Source organism: Adiantum capillus-veneris, chromosome 30 (genome assembly GCF_014529385.1).
Source record: "Adiantum capillus-veneris isolate H3 chromosome 30, ASM1452938v2, whole genome shotgun sequence".
NCBI classification, from domain to species: domain Eukaryota; kingdom Viridiplantae; phylum Streptophyta; class Polypodiopsida; order Polypodiales; family Pteridaceae; genus Adiantum; species Adiantum capillus-veneris.
In genome coordinates, this window is record NC_140960.1 from 7,109,474 (window position 1) to 7,131,268 (window position 21,795).

General features: G+C 46.3%; 1 protein-coding gene across 2 annotated transcripts in view; it reads left to right on the forward strand.

Annotated features, from left to right (window-relative positions):
• Positions 1-21,795, forward strand: part of LOC147417494 (SET domain-containing protein) — a 150,565-nt gene that overhangs the window by 67,491 nt on the left and 61,279 nt on the right. For both annotated transcript variants that reach the window (XM_086507599.1, XM_086507598.1), the window contains exons 3-6: positions 6,063-6,240; positions 6,353-6,458; positions 6,648-6,730; positions 6,860-6,886. In XM_086507599.1, the coding sequence (XP_086363725.1) occupies positions 6,063-6,240; positions 6,353-6,458; positions 6,648-6,730; positions 6,860-6,886 (394 nt within the window). The remainder of the gene's footprint in view (positions 1-6,062; positions 6,241-6,352; positions 6,459-6,647; positions 6,731-6,859; positions 6,887-21,795) is intronic.

Below are 21,795 nucleotides of genomic sequence, written 5' to 3' on the forward strand. Positions count from 1 at the left end.
ACGAGATTCAACGACAACTGAAAGATTATCTCGACAGGGGTTTTGTTCGGCCAAGTAAATCCCTGTGGGGAGCGCCAGCGTTACTTTCTCGAAAGAAGGATAACACCATGCACTTCTGCGTGGATTACAAAGGATTGAATAAGCTCTCTGTTAAGAATAGGTATCTGCGTTGTATTTTACGAAGATAGACCTGCGATAAGGCTATCACCAAATACGCATCAAACTAGAAGATATTCCTAAAACAGGTTTCCATATGCGCTATGGTCACTACGAGTTTTTGGTCTTGCCTTTTGGTTTGACCAATGCTCCAGCTACGTTTCAGCAGATGATGAATGATCTGCTGAGACCGTTTCTAGGAAATTTCGTTGTTGTATTTCTCGATGACATCTTGATCTATAGCCGAAGTTTGTCTGAGCACTTAGCGCATATACACGCTGTTCTCGAAGTACTGAGAACTGAGAAGCTTTATGCTAAGGCTTCTAAGTGTGAATTCTTTAGGAAAGAGCTTCTGTACTTGGGTCGCATCATTACTCGCGACGGAATTCGCGTCGACCCTGAAAAGTTAGATAAAGTGCGAAATTGGCCCATTCTGAAGAATGTGCGCCAAGTAAAGTTTTTTTTAGGCTTTATAGGATTCTTTTGCAAATTTATCAAGGATTACTCTAGAGTTGCTGCTCCGCTTACGCAACTTTTAAAAGGCAGGGTGAAAGGGCCGAAGACTTCGGGTCCTCATCGTAAAGGTAATCCCTCTGTTGTTTGGAATGAGCATCTCGACGAGAGCTTTCGGACACTAAAGCACTTGGTGACTACTGCGCCAATATTGCACATTGTGGATCCTAGCAAACCGTTTGTGGTTGAAACGGATGCTAGTGATTATGCTATTGGTGCGGCATTATACCAGGATGGATGTCCTATTGCGTTTGAAAGTAAGAAACTTTGTGACGTTGAGATGCGTTATCCAACGTATGAGAAGGAGCTTTACGCCGTAGTCCTTGCGCTATATCTGTGATCAGTGTGTTCTCAGAGGCCGGAAGGCTAGATGGGTTGAGCTTATGCAAGAGTTTGACTTTGAGATCCGTTATAGAAAAGGATCCAGCAATCGAGTTGCCGATGCGCTCAGCAGGTTTCTTGAGGTTAATGCCTTGTCTATGGTTGAAATCTCGACTGATTTCTATATCTCTCTCCGAGGGCTATGTCGTTCCGATGGCCATTTTGGCAAGATATGGAACGAGGTCGAAGCAGGACACGACTCGCGTACAGGCTTGGGTGATCCGGAGACCCAAGTGAGTCGTGCTGGAGAAACAAGACAGTGACAATATTCCATTAGAAGTGGATTATTGTTCAGAAATGGTAAAGTCTGCGTGCCGGAAATCGATGAGGTTTGACAAAGGATTTTGTGCGAATGCCACGATGTTCCTAGCACTCGGCACCCAGGCATCCAAAGAACTTAGGCTTTGGTCAAGCGATATTTCTATTGGCCAAGAATGCGCTCTTACATAGAGAGCTATGTGAAGAGATGCGCTCAGTGTCAGGTCAATAAGGCAGAGCGCCTTAGGAAAGCCGGCCTGCTACGTCCATTGGAAATCCCAGATTCCAAGTGGCAGAGTATTTCCATGGACTTTATCGTTGGTTTGCCAAATACTAGTCGGGGCAATGACGCTATTTGGGTTGTGGTCAATAGACTCACAAAAATGGCGAAGTTTATACCAACAAAGTCAACAGAAAAAAGCCATGAGTTGGCGGTTTTATTTGTCGACTAGCATTATAAGCTATATGGTCTGCCAGAGGATATCGTCAGTGATCGAGATACTAAGTTCATTGGCCGATTTTGGCGAGATGTGTTTGCTCATCTTTAGATGAAGCTAAGTATGTCGTCTTCTGCCCATCCTGAGTCCGAGGGACAAACTGAGAGGATGAATCAGACGTTAGAGGACATGTTGAGAGCCTATGTCTCTCAGAGGCAGTCTGATTGGGAAAGATATCTTGCACAGTTAGAGTTTGCCTATAATAGTAGCAAGCATTCTGCTACTGGATTTAGCCCATTCATGTTGATGTATGGATTTGAGCCTAAATGCCCAATTGCTATTGGGAAAGATATCTTCCACAGTTAGAGTTTGCCTATAATAGTAGCAAGCATTCTGCTACTCGATTTAGCCCATTCATGCTGATGGATGGATTTGAGCCTAAATCCCCAATTGCTATTGGGGATTTAGGCATTCTGCTACTGGATTTAGCCCATTCATGCTGATGTATGGATTTGAGCCTAAATCCACAATTGCTATTGGGGATTTCTTGTATGACATGCAAGAAATGCTCGAATTGGCTAAGGATAGTATAAGAACGGCTCGTGATCGAGTCACTACTTATGCTAATAAAAAAAGATAGCAATTGGGGATTTCCTGTATGACATGCAAGAAATGCTCGAATTGGCTAAGGATAGTATAAGAATGGCTCGTGATCGAGTCACTACTTATGCTAATAAAAAAAGATCTCCAAGGACTCTTGATGTGGGACAATGGGTCTATCTGAAGATACCCAAGGATTCCAAGGCTATGCGAACGGGAAAGCATTATAAGCTTTCAGCTAGATATTGTGGTCATTCTTGATCACAAAGAAAATTGGTCAAGTTGCCTATAAACTGGCTCTTCCTTCGGATGTTAGTGTACATCTAGTGTTTCATGTCAGCCGCCTGAAAGTAAAATTGGGCGAAGCCAATGTTGTCTCTATTGAGGAAAATGTATGGCAAGATATGCAAACTGAGTAGATTCCTCGAGAACCAGAGGCAGTTTTAGATCATCGTACCCATCATTCGCGCCAAAAGGCTTATGACGAGTACTTAATTAAATGGAAGGGTCAATCTGAAAGGTTTGCTACTTGGGAACCAATTAGAGCTCTGAAAGCTCAGTATCCCCACTTCATTGATGAGGACATCAATGGTTCTTAAGGGGGGAAGTATGTTATGTCCCGCTTTTAGGAGAGGGGATCTAGCCCTGACGCCGTCGGGATGGACGTCCAGTGTCCGGGCGGACGTAGTGTGAGAACGGCTAGTGTGGCCGGCCATTATTATAAAAGGGAGGCCAAGGCCTCATTGATAGTTACGACCCCCACTGGCAGAGTGCCAGTGGTTAGCCCGTGAGGCTAGGAGTGTGCGAGGTCACCTCGAGGAGGTGTGGCTGGGTGGTATGGGACGCTCAGTCTTACAGGTGCACGTCTACATCCTCGGACGCTAGCCCCAGCACGGGGGAGCTGCCGGATGGTTGGGTGGTTCGTTCGACGTGTGTCTGTAGACGGTTTGTGTAGCCGGGAGATCTATCCCTTCATTCAGGAATGCGTCCCACTTGTATTGGTTTCGGCCATTTCGAAATTAATGAAATCCAGTCTTTTTGTCTACTCGCTTTTTGAGAGATTAGAAAGACTATAACAAGTCAAATTTGTCAAAGTTAGAACAAGAACACCAATAATTTTAGCAAGATCAAGCCGATTCTTTCTGTGAGGGTTTGCATGGAGAGCTACCTGTTGAGAGACCTGAAGGTCATACAATTGATTTGATACCTGCAGTACGCCTTCAAATGGGCCTCCCTACAGAGTGAGCAAAGCCATGAATGAGGAAATAATGAACCAAGTAAAAGAACTGTTTATTGCCTTTTTGTTCACCACTGCTTCTAGTTTTGAAGAAAGATGGATCTTGGAGGATGTGCATTGACTATAGAGCTCTAAGCAAAATCACCATCAAGTACACGTTTCCAATACCTAGGATTGATGATATACTTGATGAACTACAAGGTTCTTCGTGTTTTAGCAGAATCAATCCGACAAGTGGCTATCTTCAGATCAGGATCACTCTTGGAGATGTATACAAGACTGAGTTTATGACATCCTTTGGATTGAATTAGCAGGTTGAATCTGGTGTGGTGCGAAGTGCACAAGAGGAGAGCCACTCCACTCCCTTGTCACAGGTTGCCTAGATGGAATAAAGTCACTAATTCTCCATGAGATTTTAATGTTACCGACAGGCTGACGGTATTCTGCTGAATGACTTTATGAAAAGATGTACATTGTTATGAGAATTCCTAAAATGAACTTGTTACATGCGCTCTCTCATGTGTTTTTTTTTTGAGTATGTGTTGAAAAGATGAAATGGCTGCAACATTTTATCTCTTTTACCTGATGGGTGATGTGAGTGTGATAGTAATGAGATTTAGTAGATTACGACAGGTGATCTGGATTTAGTGTGGAAAGATCAGCGTGGTCTAGATGTGATTGCTAAATAAGTTGCAATGATGATGATTCTCATCTAAGATCTCGATGGTGAAAATGATTTGAATGTTTAGTGACTCTCGCCTTTGTGCAAAGTGCTAGATTTGTGCGTTCTGGTGGATGGGTACATAGAGTTAGTGTTTAATGAGCTAGTTGTTTGTTTTGCAAGTCTAATTGAGGACGATTACTCTTCTTTCAAGAGGGGGGTATGTCACAAGTTAGTGACGTGGCAGCACATCAAAGGGATTAGGGTTTAATAAGCCTAACCCTACCAAGTTGGAAGGTTGTGGTCGGGGGGGAGGGGGCTAAACCCCTATAAAAAAGATATTGCGAATTGCTGAACTGGAAGTCCGTACTTGCTGTCCTCAAATCGAGAAAACCATGTTGGCCCGGCACTTGTACGGATAGTCCGCCAAACGTGGAAGCTGAATCTGGTGTTAGCTTTTGGGAGCACAGCTTTTTATGTATGATGCTTTTGGGCCAAGGGTCTTTAAATACGGCCTTGGGGCCCTCACTCTGGCATTCCAAATGCGGACGCATAGCGAGAGCCCTCCCGGCTATTGTACCTATGTGATGCAATAAAGAAATAAGTAGCGAAAGGGCTGCCAGACTTTGTGACCAATGCATGTGGGAACGGAAATTTGCCGTTCTATGTCGACTCTCTTCTTCTCTCTCTCTATTTCAAGTTTGCTGTTGCAATTTCTCACTTGTTGCTGTAGATTTCTCTCTTGGAATGTCCAAGCTTGTTACAGTAGTTCCTGAATTTGACCAAATATTTCTGGACCAACTTACCCTTTTCTTTCCTTGTGTGCTAGGATTTGCTTAGTTATAAGAATCTTCTCTGTTTCTTCTACCTCAGTTTGCTCCTCTGGTTCCCTGTCCCCTGGCATCTCACCCTTGAAATGTCGTAGTAGAGTCATATGAAACTCATTGCGTATCTTCCAAGTATCTGTCAATTTCAGTCTAAAGGATACATCATTGATCTTCTCAAAGACTTGGAAGGGCCCATAATATCTCATACTTAGCGTTGGATAAAGCCTCTCCTTAGCCTTCATCTTTCGCCCACAGGCTCGTAACATACGACATGAATGGTTGAGCCTCGACACCCCCCTTGTATCGTGTTGGTCTTGGTTTGGAGCTGAATGTGCTGCCAGCCAGTCACTGTAGAAGTTTGTACGTTGATGGGTTTAGCTTAGCATTGAGCACGACCGTGTTGTCTCTGCTATTTGTCTCATTTGTTTTCTGTTCAGTGGTTATTCACTTCAGTTGTTGATACTATAGTTAGTTGTGAGAGGCCTCTTGCACACTCCACTAAAAGGGACCAAGTTAGAGAGCACAGTGACATCACACTTTTCTTCTACACAAAGACTTGAGAATCTTTCACTTGTATCATTTTTATATAAGAAGATGGATGCCATTGGCCCTCTTGTTCAGAAATGTTGTCAATTCAGCTCAAAGCTATAGTTTAGAGTGTAAGCCTTGAGATATTGGGTTTGAGGTGGATGAGCAACAGTGAGAGACATAAATAAACTTCAAACAAATGCTAACCTCTGTTCACAAAGCTACCACAACGTTTGTTCAATTAACCGCAGCTCTGAGGAGTCAAAATGTGGATGTGCAGATAGAAAACAACAGTCATCTGCTAACCTAATCAAATGGCAAATGCTAACCTTTTGTAGTGTCACTTGATGTTTTTTACAAAGTCAGTCACTTGTTAGAGAGCTACTCTAGTCTTCACTTTCACAAAAGGAGTTCTCTTTTTTTATTCAAGCTCTCTTAACAATTTTTTGCATCCATGTGAACAGGTGTCCTTATGGTCACTCCCCTTCATCTAGCAATCACGCCAATGAGTGTACTCCAAGATCCTGAATTCGGGAAGGCATATGCAAAACTTTTTGAAGATGGAGATGTGGATGATAGGTTGCTTATGATGCTTTTCTTGATGGTAGAGCATATTCGTGGATCATCTTCCTTGTGGGCACCGTATCCTGTTTTGTCTTGTCAGAAAATCCTTACTAAACTCTGCAATGCCTATACATTGGTGTTATACATGAACAGCACCTGAGTCATGCCTATACCTTAATACTGATACCAGCTACTTGGATGTTCTACCCACAAGTTTTGGCACACCACTATGGTTTACAGAGGAGGAGCTACAAGAACTTCAGGGTACAGCCCTTCACAATGCCACAAAGATTCAGGTCCATGTAATTTCTCAGTTTGCGTGCAGGATATGCGCCTAAGTGTTGTGGTGAATTAGGCTTTTTATATAATGTTTCGAGTTCTATTATGTACCAATTTCAGTAAACTGCTTGCATCCAAGGAGATTGTGGATTATGATATCCAACCCCGGTCTCACACTGATTTGTTTTTCCTCTTGCAAACTACAGCTCAGAAATTTGGGAGCGCTCTTTGAAGACAAAGTGAAACCTTTTGCTGAGCAGGTTTTATCATCAGTAGGAGCATTGGAAAGGTCGCCATGCTCTTTATGTTTGCTTATGTATTTTCCTGGTTTATATGTTCTTTTGGCTGTCTGCATTCTTTGTTGCGTTGCAAAATGTCTGAACCACTTACATTTTGTTTCTTTTTTTCCTCCATACAGGGAGATAGACTTCAAAGATTTTTTGTGGTATAGCAGCCTTCCATCCATGCCGTGAAATGTCTTCCAAGTTTTGCAACTCTTTTACCTGGTTACCCTAGGGAATAAAGGTTATTTTTAAGGATTTACAGTCAAGGTGCTGGCATATGATTTGTTTGTAATGGTTTGTGTGCAAGCTGAGATATAGATGATCCAGTAATCTGATTTTCCAGCCAGCCTAGATGTGAATGAATGAAACATTCTCATGTGCATAGTAATTATCTCTTCAGCCGGAAGGTAATGCTGTCCATATCTTCTTTGTTTCAAGAGAAAAAGAGTGTTTTTGCAACTGCAAATGTCATACTTATCCGGTTTTTATAAAAATGGTTCAAAAGTTTATGATAAGTAAGCTCTCCCTTTATGATAGGGTTTTTAAAAGAAACGAAAGCGGTCTGAAATAGTGCTGTGTTTGCCGCTTATCTGTTAATTATATTCCAGCAAAGTAGATCCACCTAGAATATGCATATTTATGGAACACTAGATCAATCTTTATTTCAAAGGATGGTAAAGTTCTCTTGAGTTGTGATTGACAGAACATCTTAACAATGAGTGATCATTTCTAAATTCTTACCTTTTTCTTTTTTTCTGAGAAAAAGATCCTTCCATTAGTTAATGAAACTGCCCATGGGGCTACAACCACCTCTACTAGAGAGGACTACAACAATCGTAAGGGGGAGACTCTCCCAATGAAAAACAACATATGTACAATGAGGCTAAATCAAGAGATGGGAGGAGGGAAAAGCCACAAAGGTGGACGGTAGTGCCATCTCAGCACACCCTGGACCATGGTGAAGAAAGGCCCAGGGCGCCAAAGTCGAAGGAAAGCCTCTCTACGCTCCCGCATGCGGTCGGAGCTGCCTTGGAGTCTCTCGAATTGTCCTCTGAGAGTATGGACCCAGCTCTAGCCAAAGATCACGAACAGTCTCTGCTGGTCGTACAGGGTGAGCCTCAAAGATGCGGAAGCAGCGGGCCCAGAGTGTCAGGCCGCAGATGAGGTCCCAACACTCCTCTCTCTCACTGCACCACTCCTGTGGAGTAAGCTTTGTAGCAGACTGGAGTGACGGTCGACCTCCTTGCATCACTATCATCCTGCTGGTGGAGGATAGCTCAAATTAAAGTGCCAGGTCCATGAGAGTGGACCAAGCAGCTGCCCCCCAAGTGTGCTGTTGTGCCGTGGAAAGAGCTGGCATCAGCCAAAGGACACGAAGCCAAACATGCTATCACAAAGGACAATCCCAAAGACAATGGCACTGACTCTCCACAGGATGGTCACAAGCTGCGAATGCTGTCGAGAGACCACTATGTACAAGCCAGCTCCCAACTGCCGTAGCTTGATGTGCAACCAGCCATTGGAACAAAATGACTCGCCGCGGCTGTCTAGAGTCCGACAACCTTGCCCAGAAAGCTCGCAAGAACTTAGATGTGAGACCCTCCTCCTGCCAATGAGGTGCTGCAGCAAGACGAGCCTCTCTCCGTACTGCCAGTATGTGACGTCCCAGTCAAACAGTGTACTGAAAGAAAGGGACACCTGGATGGTCGGCTGAGGAGAAAGGGTCTCTCCAAAACCTCTCTCCAGGATCCCACTGCACTCGTGCCAGTGGACAACACTCCCTAGCCCACAGCCTCCAGTGGCGAGTCTCAATAGCTGCTGGGTCAGGATCTATGACACAAGTCCTCCCACAGATGCCCACAACTCGGATCCTCTGAAAACAACACTTTGCCACCTGTGGGGCCTCTACTGAGACTAGGTGTAAACGACCCTTACCCTGTAGCTCGGAAAACAAGGAGGGTAGAGTCTCTGAGCAAGCCCGAACTGCGATGAGAACATCCAGTCGCGTGAAGGCCCCCATCCATCTGGGCGCTGCTGACTCGAGAGGTGTGAGCCACTCAGCTGGTACTGCCTCTGTGATATCCTGATACATGCTCTGCACCCCTCTCATGCTCTGTAGCTGGACCCCAAGAAACATGGGGCCTACTACCAACCAAGTGGCCTCTCTGAGTGCTAACCATGGGGTTCCAAACAAGGGGCTGTCTCAGGCGCTCCTCCGTGTAAGTAGGCTGATGCTGCTCCACGCCTCTCCACAGCTGCTCCCAGGAGCGGAGCAGACTCACAGCGAAACGGTCCTCCAATCTCTTGCTTAGGCCAACTCTGTGCATCTCTGTGAAAATCCATCTGGTCGAAGGTCTCCTGGGGCCTCCAGCCTGAGGCACCCTAGCACTAAGCTGTTGAAGGAAAAACTCCTTGCAGGGCTCCTCCCTTGGAAGTAATCCTTTGACAACAAACTTGAAGGGCTCTACTCTGCTGTGTTGGGTCTGTGATCCCCAACCCTCCCTGAGAACAAGGAAGAGTGATGATCTGCCATGCCACTTTAGCCCGGGCTATCTGAGTGTCACGCCCTGACCAAAGGAAGTTCCTGATCAGCCTCTACCTGGTTGATGCAGGAACTCGAAAAGATCCAACAAGAAGTGATGTACCACATAGTAGCCAACAACACCTGGTTGGCCACTACAACTCTGTCTGCCAGAGAAAGTGTGTGGAACTTCAATGTAACAACTTCGTCCTGATGGATAGGAGGAGGGGAGCAATCTGCTGCTCAAGAGACAAGTCCAAGCCAACCTGACAGCCCAAGTATCGAACTGCAGTTCCTGGGGGAATCCATCTGAAGCCCTCACCTGGCAGCCAGTCAAGCGTAGGAGCACTAGCAACCGAGAAAGGCACTGTCTTTCTCCAGTTGATCAGTGCGCCTGTTGCACAACAAAAGCTCTCAAGAGCCTGCTCACACGTGTGAAGGTTGGCCTCTTGGCCCTCCAAGTAGAAGGCTGAGTCGGCTGCAAACTCAACATCCAGTAGCTCATCTCCTCGAATAGGGAGCGCTAAGCCACGTAGACCAACCTGCTGTGAAATCAAAAGCCTGCTCATTGCCTCAGCATAGAACAGAAAGAGGAAGGGGGCAAGGGGGTAGCTGTGTCTGATTGAACGTTTGAGCATGAAACGATCTCCTCTACCACTTGACAAAAGTACCTGACTGTGTGCCCGTAGGTAAAGAGCTGACACACCTCTGATCCATGCATCTGAGAAGCCCATCTTGTGTAGAGTGCCCTCCAAAAGTCCCAGTCAACTCTATCGTAGGCCTTCTCAAAATCGAGAAGAAGTATCACCAGATCCTCACCACGGAGGCGCGTCAAGGCAACTACCTCCCAAAAAGTAAAGATGTTGTCAAGGATACTACGCTTCTTGACAAAACCTGTCTGTGTGCCATGTATGATGCTCTCTAGACGTGGCTGAATCCTCAAACTCAGAGCCTTGGCGAGAATTTTGAAGACTGAGTTGAGGATGGTGATGGGCCGCCACTGTCGAATCTCATCCAAGGAGCCACCCTCCTTGGGAATGACGTAAATCAGGCCCTCACTCATGCTGTCAGGCATCTCTCCTGTGTGTAGGATGTACTGAAAAGCGTTGCAGAGATCTGAGCCAAGCAAGTGCCAGTACTCTTAAGAAAAAACTGGGAGTCAAACCATCCTCACCTAAACAGCTACCACGGGGAACTGCTCTGAGGGCCGCGTAAAGCTACTCTAACTGAAGAGGCAGCTCAAGCCTCTGGCGCATCTCCTCAGTCACAAGACAAGGCATTTGTGCCCACACCTGCTCTTTGCATGCATCCTGACGCTCTGACTGAGGCTCTGTTGACAGCAGGTCACGGTAACAGTCAGTGGCAACTGCACCCATGTCCTCTGGCTCTGAAGCAACTGACCCGTCAGGCCTCCTCAACTGGTTGACCTTGGCATGCGCATGTCGGGGCCCCACTGTCTCAAAGAAAGCCCCTGTCACTCAGTCACCCACATGGGTCCATTGAGATGCCTGTCGATGAAAAGCAAACTCCTGGCGCCTCTCCTCTGTGTTGGCAAGCTCCTTGCGAGCCTGCTGCAACTGCTCCTCCAACCAAGGACTGTCTGGATGCTGTTCCTGCATCCTCTGCAAGGAAGCAACGCCCCGTTGGAGACGCTCCTCCTCCTCTCTCGCTGCAGCCAGCAGACGGGCCGTAGACTCCTGGAGAAATAGTGGACTAAGTTGAGCAAGTCCAGAGGCCACTCTGTCAGCTGGAGAGTCCTGCATGTCTAAGCCCTCTGTCCAAAGAGCAACCACTCGCTCTCTGAGTGCAGAGTCCAGCAAGACCCTCTCAGGAATGCGAAGCATGGTGCTCCCCCTCCTCTGTCCATCTGTCACTGTGAGGATCACTGGTGCATGGTCCGAAAAAGAAGTCCCAGCCAAAATGCAAACTGACCCACCCAAGTCACAGAAATGGTCACTAGTGTAGAAGCGATCTATTTGAGATAGATTCACTCCTCCCACTTTGCGGTCCGAACGAGAGAAGGCCAGGCTATCTGGAGGCCTCACAAAGTTAGAATGTTGCCACACATCTGAAACCCGCAGTCATACATAACCTCTCCCAAGCTGCCAACTCAACTCCATGCACAGTAGTATGGCTACCTCCAATCCTGTCAGAGGGGTCCTCCAACATGTTAAAGTCACCTCCAATGCACCATTGCTCTGCCTGCGGCAGAGACTCTACAATATGGGACCAAAACTCTACACGTGCACTCGCCACATTGGGCGCGTAGACGTTCAAGAAGCCCATGAGGCAACCCTGAACCTGCATAGTAATCCATTGAGCCCTGCCTGGCACAATAATCCCTCCGCCCACAATGGCCTGCTGCAAAGAATCTGCAATAGTCATACATACCCCACCCTGGATTCCTCCAGGTCCAAACGTAGCAGACCAAAACGTCTCATAGCGACCACGCAAAATCTGACCAAACCGTCTAATGCGACTCTCAGAAAGATGATGCTCCTGTAGCATAAGAATGTCAATGTCACCACCCACAAGGCATCTCTAAAGCTCTTGATGCAGCCGACCCCTCTGACGTTGAAACTGGGGCCCTCCTAATCCCTGCACGCTATCTTTGAGGCCGGTTTGGATGGGGAGTAATCCGCATCCGAACGACCTCTAGACAAGCGCGAAAGAAGTGACTGTCCCGCCTAGGCCCAAGCCGAGCGTGCAGCCCGAAGGACTACATCCTCTTCCAAGAATCCTCATGTACAAATACATAACAAGGAGGGCTCTGAGTGTCACCAAACAAATGCACCACAATGTGCCTGCAACCCGCTGCATCCGGAGGCGTCACACTGAACTTGGCAAGAGGCCAAAGTGTCTGCACCAGATTTGTCACCCCTAAGTCCCCTGTGTGGTGTGAGAACTCAGTAGCCTGAATCTGGAGCTAGTCAAGAACTGTGTGCTGGGTCCACTTTGTGAGATCCCTTCCGCATAGCGGAAAGGAGAAACCCACCGTTGTGTCCAAAGCCTCAATGCCTCTAGCTGCAAGAAAGAGGACATGGACACGAAGCAAGCCTCCTCCAGGTCGGGAGAAGAGCACCCAAAAACCGAGTGAAACTGTAGTCGAACAAGTCCCAGCGTTTGCGAATGTCAAAGCTAGTCAAACCTCTAGGGACTGCTGCAAAAGGAGAAGTCTGCACCAAAAAAGGTGGCCTCAAGTGGGATTGTCCCTCTCGAGCCGCACGGCTCGTAGCGAAAGCACTACCAAGAGATCGCCTCGCGGTAGACTCGTGTTCAGTCCCCTGCGTGTGAGAAGGAGTGGTGGAGGGGTTGGGAGATGAGGCTGTGGGCTCCACCGGGGAGAGAGGAGGGACAGGAGGCGAAGGTGGAGGTGGGGGAGGGGGAGGAGGCGGAGTGGCGGCGTCTGAGGGAGGAAGGGGTGGAGGTGGAGAAACTGAAGTGGACGGGGCCTCTTCAAGCGGGTCTTGCCGAAGGGGGTCAAAACGGTTCCCAGTCGGAACCCAGTGCTGTTGAGCTGCAGAAGGTCAGCCACCAGGGGGAGCAGTGGGACGAGCCCGCCCCTGTCCGTGGTGGCCAGGCATGCTGATGCCAACCGTCAGCTGTTTGACCGCGAGTCTCAGTCAAGTACCAGCCTGTGCGTCTGGCTGCTGGGCTTGCTAAGCCTTGGGATGCTGCACATGCGCATGCGCTTTGGGTCGAGGTCTCCTGTGAGGACATGCCTTTGCCAAATGGCCCATCTCTTTGCACATGAAACACTGGTTTGGGAGGCCCGAACACTCCACGTCTGATGAAACCAACCCCCACTCACCTGAGGTAGTAGGATGACCTTCGCGAGAGTGTGGGAGTCCGTGCGAGGTGTCTCCAGGACAGTCCCAATCTCTGAGCCTATCTTGGACAAGAGTGGCAGGTACTCCCTCCTCAAACCAGGAAAGTAGACGGAGATGGGAAGGTCTGCCTCCTCTACCAGAACATCTGTAGCTGGATGAAAACCATGCCTCCACTGTCGAAAGTGGGCTCGAACTGCTCGAATGGCCAAGGGGCTCATCGCGATGACCTTGGACGCCTATCTCGGAAGTCTCGAACTCTATCTGATAGTAGCCGCGTCCGAGGAACTAAACATCCAAGATCTTTCCCACCTCTGCGAGAAGGCGGGCGTGGAGAAGATCACGCACCTCTCCTCTGCTGGGTCTGGTGCCGAGAATCTTGCAGATGACAGAAGTCGCCTGAAGGCGTTCCACCTCTGCGGCTAGGCTCGCTTGCTCTATCGGTGAGAGAGCAAGTCGAATGGTGGGCTCAACAGGGTCGTGCGAGGGGACCTCATCAGAGTCCCTTTGTGGCGGAGCTTGAGCCTCCATCTGTGTTAGCTGCGGTCGGAGGAGGAGAGACGAAGTTGTGGCAGGTACCCGAAGACGAAGAGAAGCCATTAGCCTGCAGGAATCTTGGAGGGGGATGGGGGGCGACTGATACGAACTGAAAGAAGCAAAGTGTGTATATGTGTGTGTGTGCGCACACGCGTGTGTGGATGGTGTGTGTGTGTGTGTGTGTGTGTGAATATGTGTGTATACAGAAGTGATGTGTGAACCCTGCTGAACCTCTACGCGAGATCTCTGTCGTCGCCAGCGAGTTCTGTTGCAGAGCCTCCTTTCGCCGAGGAGCAACCCCTTCAGCCTTTGCATGCGTTGCCCTCTACGGTTCTCCTACGTGACCTGCAGATTCGCTGTTGTCTGCCTGTCTACATTTCATGCTCCTGTTGCAGGGATTTAGATAGTGCAAAGTTCTGCTCCAGAGCTCGTCAGTGAATTTTGCTGCAGGGTATTGGGTTTCTGAAGAATCTCTATCAGCTTTGGTGGTACACGTTTTGTTCAAAATTTTGTAGAGCACAGTCTTGTTTATGTACAGTACCGAGGTTTTGTACAGAGAACGATTGATAAAAAAAAAAAAACCATCATCTAGTGGATTTCTAGCAGTGATCTTTAATTGAAGTAGACTTTTGTCTGTATGAAGGGTGGGCTTTGGTTGGTCATGGCAGAAGAGGTTGTATATAAGCGTAGGAAACAGGTTGACCTTTCCTCCACGCATGATGCAAATATCATTAAAGAGTGTTTGTCGGAGGATTTTGCGAATGCTAGGGATGCCTGGGAAGGTCAGCAACCTGCTACTGAAGTGGTTATTCCGGTTCAGCAGTTGATGGATCTGGTTGCACAATATGCGTTGGATGCAGTTATTTTGTTTTTCCCTGGCAAGATGCTGTCGGTACAAGATGTAGGTCACCCGAGAACACACCTCTTTTGTGTTTAGGATTGGGAGAGAGGATTTTCTATGTAGAGATCTCTTCGGGGGAATTGCTTTTCGAGAGCCGAGCTACGTTTCGAGCGTCGAGATTGTGAAGGTAACGATTTTCATGTTATGATCTCTGAGTATTTGATTGCAGGTGTACTTTCTCTTCGTGAGGGTGTAGGAGTAAAGGAAGGCATGAGCCTCTGCAGGAGAAAAGCGCTCTGAGGAACTAGAGCCAGATCAGCCCAAGGGTTTCGTACCCGAGTTTGGAAAGTAGATCCACGGATCGGAGAGAGGTAGTCTCTCAAGTTGTGATTCGGAAGTTGGGATTCCCAAGTAAGGACTTTATGTCCAGGAAAGCAGAGTTGTTTTGCGGGAAGAGGACTCTGGAAACAGTGTTGGAAAAGAGAGTTGCAGGGATGTCATGCCCTGAGTCTGGAAGGTGAGATCTAGAGGCAAGAACCTTGGTTCTCAAGGATTAGGAATTAGGAACGGAAGTTCCTTGGAATAGGGTTTTGCCCTAGGAATCGGAAGCTGAGGCTTCCGGGAACTATCAAGTCTTATTCTAGAACGAACGTGGTAATGCATTCGGTTCAAGTGCTTGTATAGACTTCTCCTCAGTAATAAAGATACTATTACAGGGGGGGACCAGCCCATCTTCTGGTCCCCAGCACTGTGTCGATCTTCTCACCCTCTATCTCTTTCTCTGTCTATTCTATATCTTTTGCTTCAGTATTGAGTGATAAATTCTACTTATCTGAGTGTATTTTATATTGTTATGAGCTCCCGTTTGTTACAGTGGTATCAGAGCATGGTCTCCTCTCTTTCTCTGTAAAGGAGGATGACTCTCGGAAGATACGCGAAGAAGCCATGACAAGCCAAGAGAGAAGTAAGCAGGCGGAACCCTAAGCCCTGCAGGAAAAAGCTCGCAGAGTTGGGAAAATTTCTCTCTTTGCAAGAAGTTGACACAAGACTTGGGATTCTCTGCGAAGGTGACAAGAGCATGATGCTCAAGAAGTTAGAGAATCTGAGGAGCGGAATGCTCGAGATACTTCAAAACCCAGAAGATATCCATGAACATCAATCCAGAACGATAGCCAAGAAATCCCGTCATTTCGGGAAGGATATGAAGGTCTTTAGACCTCAGAACCCTCCGGTCAAGTTTGATACTTTTTACGGAAGGGAAGATGTCTCGAAAGCTACCGCTATCATTTGACAGTATGAAGTTGCCTTTGCAAACGGAAATTTCTGAGAAGCGTCGAAGGTGAGGCATGTGACCAAACACCTCTAGGGGGATTGCAAGTACTTGGTGGTATACCAAAGCTCTGCAAGGAACTTACAACAACAATTCAAGGCTGGATTTTCCGACAAAAAATTCTTCCTTTACGCTTTGAGGAAGGCATTCAAGAAGATTGGGATTGGTTTGCCCAATAGGAACACCAGTGAGTCAAAGCAAGTAGTGGTTCACTCTTGCCAAGGTAGCTCCATTCTTGATCCTCTCTGAGGAAGGAACGATGAACAAATTCAACAAAGGACTTTTGCCCGAATTTTGTAAACGCATCTGCAAGATACTTTGCAGCAGACGGTGGAGTCAGCAATAAAAGCTGAAAGTATATACCTTAGTACACATAGAATACAATCCCCGCAGTGGGACAAGAACCATTGAACACAGAAACAACTAATTTTTGTTACCTCTCCTCGAAGGATACGTTGCTATCCGGAGAAAGTTTGGAGTAAGGGGATTCAATCTATAACTCCTGAGATTTTGAATAAAAGACCCTCGAACTGTAAGTGAGAGGGCAGGTCTTTGATCAAAGTTAAATCTTTGAGGAATTCATAAACTACGTATTGCTTTTATTCACGAGATATGCATGTGTCTAACCAGAACAATCTCTTTGAGTGTTTATGAGAGTAGAATTGAGTTGAAACATTGCTTTATGTGATGGATTGGTTTGCTCAAATATGATATATCCGGAAGGTCAACTATTGATCTCGTATCCGGTAGTTCACCAACAAATTACCTACTATTGCGGGTAGGACGACAGAAAGGAAGGAACCATTTCGAGATTTCAACCAAGAAAAGCTTTCACTAAGCTTGAGTACCTTATGAACCAACACCCCCTACCCGGTAAGGGAAGACATGTAGTGCTTTTCGCACAAGTGAATGAACACTCTCTTTACGAGGGAAGGAACAAGTGATGACTACAGCCTGTGCTCGAGGAATCCAAGGATTGAAATCCTAGTTTATTTAATGAGCGGGTTTTGCTCTAAGATCGAGCCAAGGGATCGGCAGGTTGAGCGTCTCCGCTCTAAGGATCTTACGAATGGAAGGTAATCTCCCAGGTTAACCAAAACTCTCAGCTTAAGAATTATGTACACCTTTGGGTACATGGATAACACACGAAGATGCAGACCTATGCCAAGGTGGGTCATCTACCATTTGAATTTTTTTCTGCTAAACGGAATGAGATGAACCAACTTCCTTTTCAAGAACTGGACGGGAGTTTGTTATACTCTCTTGATCACCTTTTTGCGCGAAAGGATATTCCGACACGAGAATCTCTATTTGGGATGTGTTCGGTAGAAGGAATTTGAGTTTCTCTACGGAGAAGAGGTTTTCTGATGGTCGTTGATTATTGAGTACGCTATGTGCCTTTACCATTACAGTAGAAACTTTTGGTTGCGGTATATGTTCCTCTATGAGTAGGTCAAGTAGCATTTACACGCTGCTGGAATAAATACGAACTATTATGGTCGTAAGAATATAGTTCGCCAACCATTTCAAAATGGTAAGAATTACATATGGGAGAACATCCCTGAGAATCAAAGAGGTTCGCTCTATTGTGAACCAGGTTTGAATGTACGTTCAGAAAATGCTATGGCTAGAATTCTATCTGCGTGAGATTTTGCAAGTCGTCATTGATGCTTGCAAGGTGAATCATTTTTGATGATTTTGTAAGGAAGAGATGCTAATGGACATCGGGAAAACACTACTGGTGGTAATAACTCGCAGGAGGAAAAGATTGGAAGGAAGTGCCGCCGTGCACAAGGAATCTTCGAATTGGAACCGTTTGCCTACCTTGAGCGACGGCCCGGAACAAGAACCTTCTTTAAGGTGATCGCAAACTTTGTTTGTGAAAGAAAGACATTGAGCTTAATGCTCTCGACATGCCCTATGCGGGAGGACACAAGAGGTTTAATATCCTCAGGACTAATAGCGCAAGGTTATGCGCAAGGACAAAGACCTAGATTGATTTCTAGTAGGATTATTCTCCTCGGAAGTGAGAAGGTGGAATTGAGTTAACAGATTCTCGGATGAGGAAACTTCCAATCTGTTGGAAAGACGCGAATGACGAGTTCTTACATGGCTCGAAACTTTAATAAAAGGTGAAGGATATCCTCGAGGTACTAGAGAAAAGACATGAACCGGTAAGGTAAGTATTGAATTATTGAATTATTGAATTTTTGTTTTATTTACTTTTTAAGTTCTCTTTTGAGAAAGGACTAGCTCAACTCACCATTGAGCAAGAATTGGAATCTTTCCGGTTTCTCCCCGGCAGTTCAGTTGGACCTCTACAGTTGATGAGGACAACTGTTTATAAGTGAGAGGGATGTTGCTAAATTGGCTTTATCTTACAGAAAAATAATTCAAAATGAATTATTGGATTTATAAGTGAGAGGGTTTTCTCGCTTGGAACACCAAGGAAAAATAATTCTAAATGAATTATTGGAATTTTAAGTGAGAGGGTTTTTCTCACCGAGACATCCGAGTACAGAGTATTCCTAGTGCGTCATTCAAAGTAATGACGGGAGCACTGAGAACATGAATGTCTGTAAGGCCACCAGGAACGGGTACTTCTGATGCGTCACATCGGATGGGTGACAGGGAGCATCGGAAAGAAGTATCCGACCATCCGAGAACGGACATCTGTGATGCGTCATAGGATGGGTGACATAGAGCATCGTGAAGGAGATTGTACCGTAAGTTCGGTAGGAAAGGACTAGGTGATGGGTATTCCTACTGCGTCACAAGGTGGGTGACGGGTGCATTGGAAAGGGGATATCCATAGTCGAGAGGAAATTCCAAACTGTGTTAGAATTGTGTACAAGGAAAAGCAAGCACTTGAATGAAGATGGGTTCAGAGGAAACTTTGAGGAAAAACAGATGCTTTTTGAGAAAGCGGGATTGCTTTTCAGGAAAGCAAATGCTTTCCCGCGAGGAAGTGCGTGTGATTGCATCCACGGACGCCTGGGAAGTGCTGTGAAAGCATTGTTTTTAACTTATAAGGTTTTATTGAGTTTTTGGGCAGGTTTAGACTATTTTTAAAATATGCCGGCGGCCCACTTCATAAGTGGGCAACCATCTGATAAATAAGGCAACAGATCAGGCAGCGTTTTCTCTCTCTCTTTTTTTGGCAGAACAACAAAAAAAAAAACCCGGCCGCGATCACTACGCGAGCAGCTATTTGTGCCCGTGGCTAGGAGCTATAAAAGCATCATATGCCCTCACTCAGGGGGGAGGATCAGTTTCTGCAAGAAGGAGATGTTGCTGCAGAGTTCACCCACAAAGAAGACGTTTGCCGGTGATGCCCATGACTGTCCCAAGTGTACCCGATATCGCCAAGACCCAGTGCGCGAGTTCCCTCGCGAAGAAGTGCCTACGGAGCGTGTTTCCATCGTGACAAGCTGTGTTTTTCTCTGTTTTCAGCCCATAATTGTCGTAGACGGGGCTGATTTACGAGAAGGAACCTGCGAACACACCTCTTTTGTGTGTAGGATTGGAAGAGAGGATTTTCTATGTAGGGATCTCTTCCGGGGAATTGCTTTTCGAGAACCGAGCTGCGTTTCGAGCGTCGAGATTGTGAAGGTAACGATTTTCATGTTATGATCTCTGAGTATATGATTGCAGGTGTACTTCCTCTTCGTGAGGGAGTAGGAGTAGAGGAAGGCATGAGCCTTTGCAGGAGAAAAGCGCTCTGAGGAACTAGAGCCAGATCAGCCCAAGGGTTTCGTACCCGAGTTTGGGAAGTAGATCCACGGATCGGAGAGAGGTAGTCTCTCAAGTTGTGATTCGGAAGTTGGGATTCCCAAGTAAGGACTTCGTGTTCGGGAAAGCGGAGTTGTTCTATGGGAAGAGGACTCTGGAAATAGAGTTGCAGGGATGTCATGCCCTGAGTCTGGAAGGTGAGATCCAGAGGCGAGAACCTTGGTTCTCAAGGATTAGGAATAAGGAATGGAAGTTGCTTGGAATAGGGTTTTGCCCTAGGAATCGGAAGCTGAGGCTTCCGGGAACCATCAAGTCTTATTCTAAAACGAAGGTAGTAATACGTTCGCTTCAAGTGCTTGTATAGACTTCTCCTCAGTAATAAAGATACTATTACGGGGGGGGGACTAGCCCATCTTCTGGTCCCGAGTACTCTGTCGATCTTCTCCCTCTCTATCTCTTTCTCTATCTATTTCTCTCTATATCTTTGGCTTCAGTATTAAGTGATAAATTCTATTTATCTGAGTGTATTTTATATTGTTATGGGCTCCCGTTTGTGACAGTTGATACCAAAGGTAAAGCCAAGCTGGCAGATTCCACTGATGGTTGCCAAACTTTCAAGAAGACTGCAAAACCTCGTGTTTTGCCTGTCTCAAGGAATTATGTACCTACTTTGGATGGGAAAGGTGGTGGAACCTCTGTATCTGCATCACATGATCATAAGTCGCTAGTTGAAGCGTGGGATAGAGTGGTTCATTTATACAAAGACGCTCTGCTTGGGTCGACATCTGCGTTGTTGTCGATGTATCAAAATCCCCTGTGTCACAAGGCGGGCACCACGTGCCAATAGAAAAGAACAGACTGAACAGACTTTTAGCACTTCAATAACAACTGAACTGAAAGAGAGAGACGACACGCGACATGGAGTTGCGGAATTCCATCCCAGAGAGTATTGGCTCCAAACCTTGGCGCCTTTCGGTATTTCTTTATATTGCATCATCAAAGTACAAGCCGGTACTCCAGACTCTGCACCTTCTCCATGAAGCATACCAAAGAATGAGCCCTAGCCTCATATTTAAAGGCCCTTGGCTTAAAAAGCAGTTTACATGAAAAGCTTTCAAAATCAAAAGCTTCTGGTCCAAAAAGCAATTTACATGAAAAGCTTTCAAACTCAAAAGCTTCTAGCCAAAAAGCAGTTTACATAAAAAGCTTTCAAACTCAAAAGCTTCTGGCAAAAAGCAGTTTACATAACAAGCTTTCAAACTCAAAAGCTTCGGGCCAAAAAGCAATTCCAAAAGCTGCCAGAGTAAATCACGGAAATCCGTACAGCCTGCCACGTCATCAGCCAGCACAAAACGCAGAAATCTGCCCTTAGGGTTAGGGTTAGGGTTTTTGTAGTTTTAGGGTTTTTGGCAGTAGAATTAGGTTTTGCAGGTTTTAGGGTTAGGGTTTCCAGAATTAGGGTTTCAGAAGTTAGGGTTTTTGGCGGAAATTAGGGTTAGGGTTTTTGCTCTCGGCCACCCACGTTATCACTTTGTCACACTTCTTCTGTTACTTGTTCTTCTTAGGGTTTAGGCCCCTCGGTCGGTAGCTCCGTTCTTCAGTAGGTCGACACGTCAGCAGTTTGTTACATCTCCCCTTCTTGAAAGAGAGTAATCGTCCTCGATTACAACATATATGCAAAACAACTCAAGTTAGCTCAAAAATTTCTGAGGGACATTCCGAGGGACAATCAGTTCGCTCTTTTTATAAAGGAGTTAGCTTCTCCTTTCTGCTCTTTTGATCAAGGAGTTAGCTTCTCCTATCGGTTGTTTTGATCAAGGAGTTAGCTTCTCCTTTCGTCCTAATCGGAACTCTTGATATTCCGGCGCAGTAAAATTAGCCATCACACCGAGATCGTACTGATCTTCCACGGGTGTCTTGATGCACTAAAATTACATACCCAAGCAATCTCATCCAATTAGGAATATTGAGTAGTTGGCACATCACAATGCAACACAAATGCTCACATATGCATGTTACAAGACATAGAAACATAAAGCCGCCGATGAACACTCCTCTTGCATAACCTAACAAGGTCGAGGCCGGGAGATATTCAACGACTCCCTCATCACTCCTCCCGCATGACCTAAAAAGGTCCGGGCCGGGAGATATAGAGGCCTTTTACAACCAAACGCCCCCCAAACCGTAGCTTGTGTCGTTTGGAGGTGCTGAGAGTAACCACTGCTCAGACTTCTTTTTTTTTTTTTTCCGAGAAAAAGATCCTTCTATTAGTTAATGAAAAC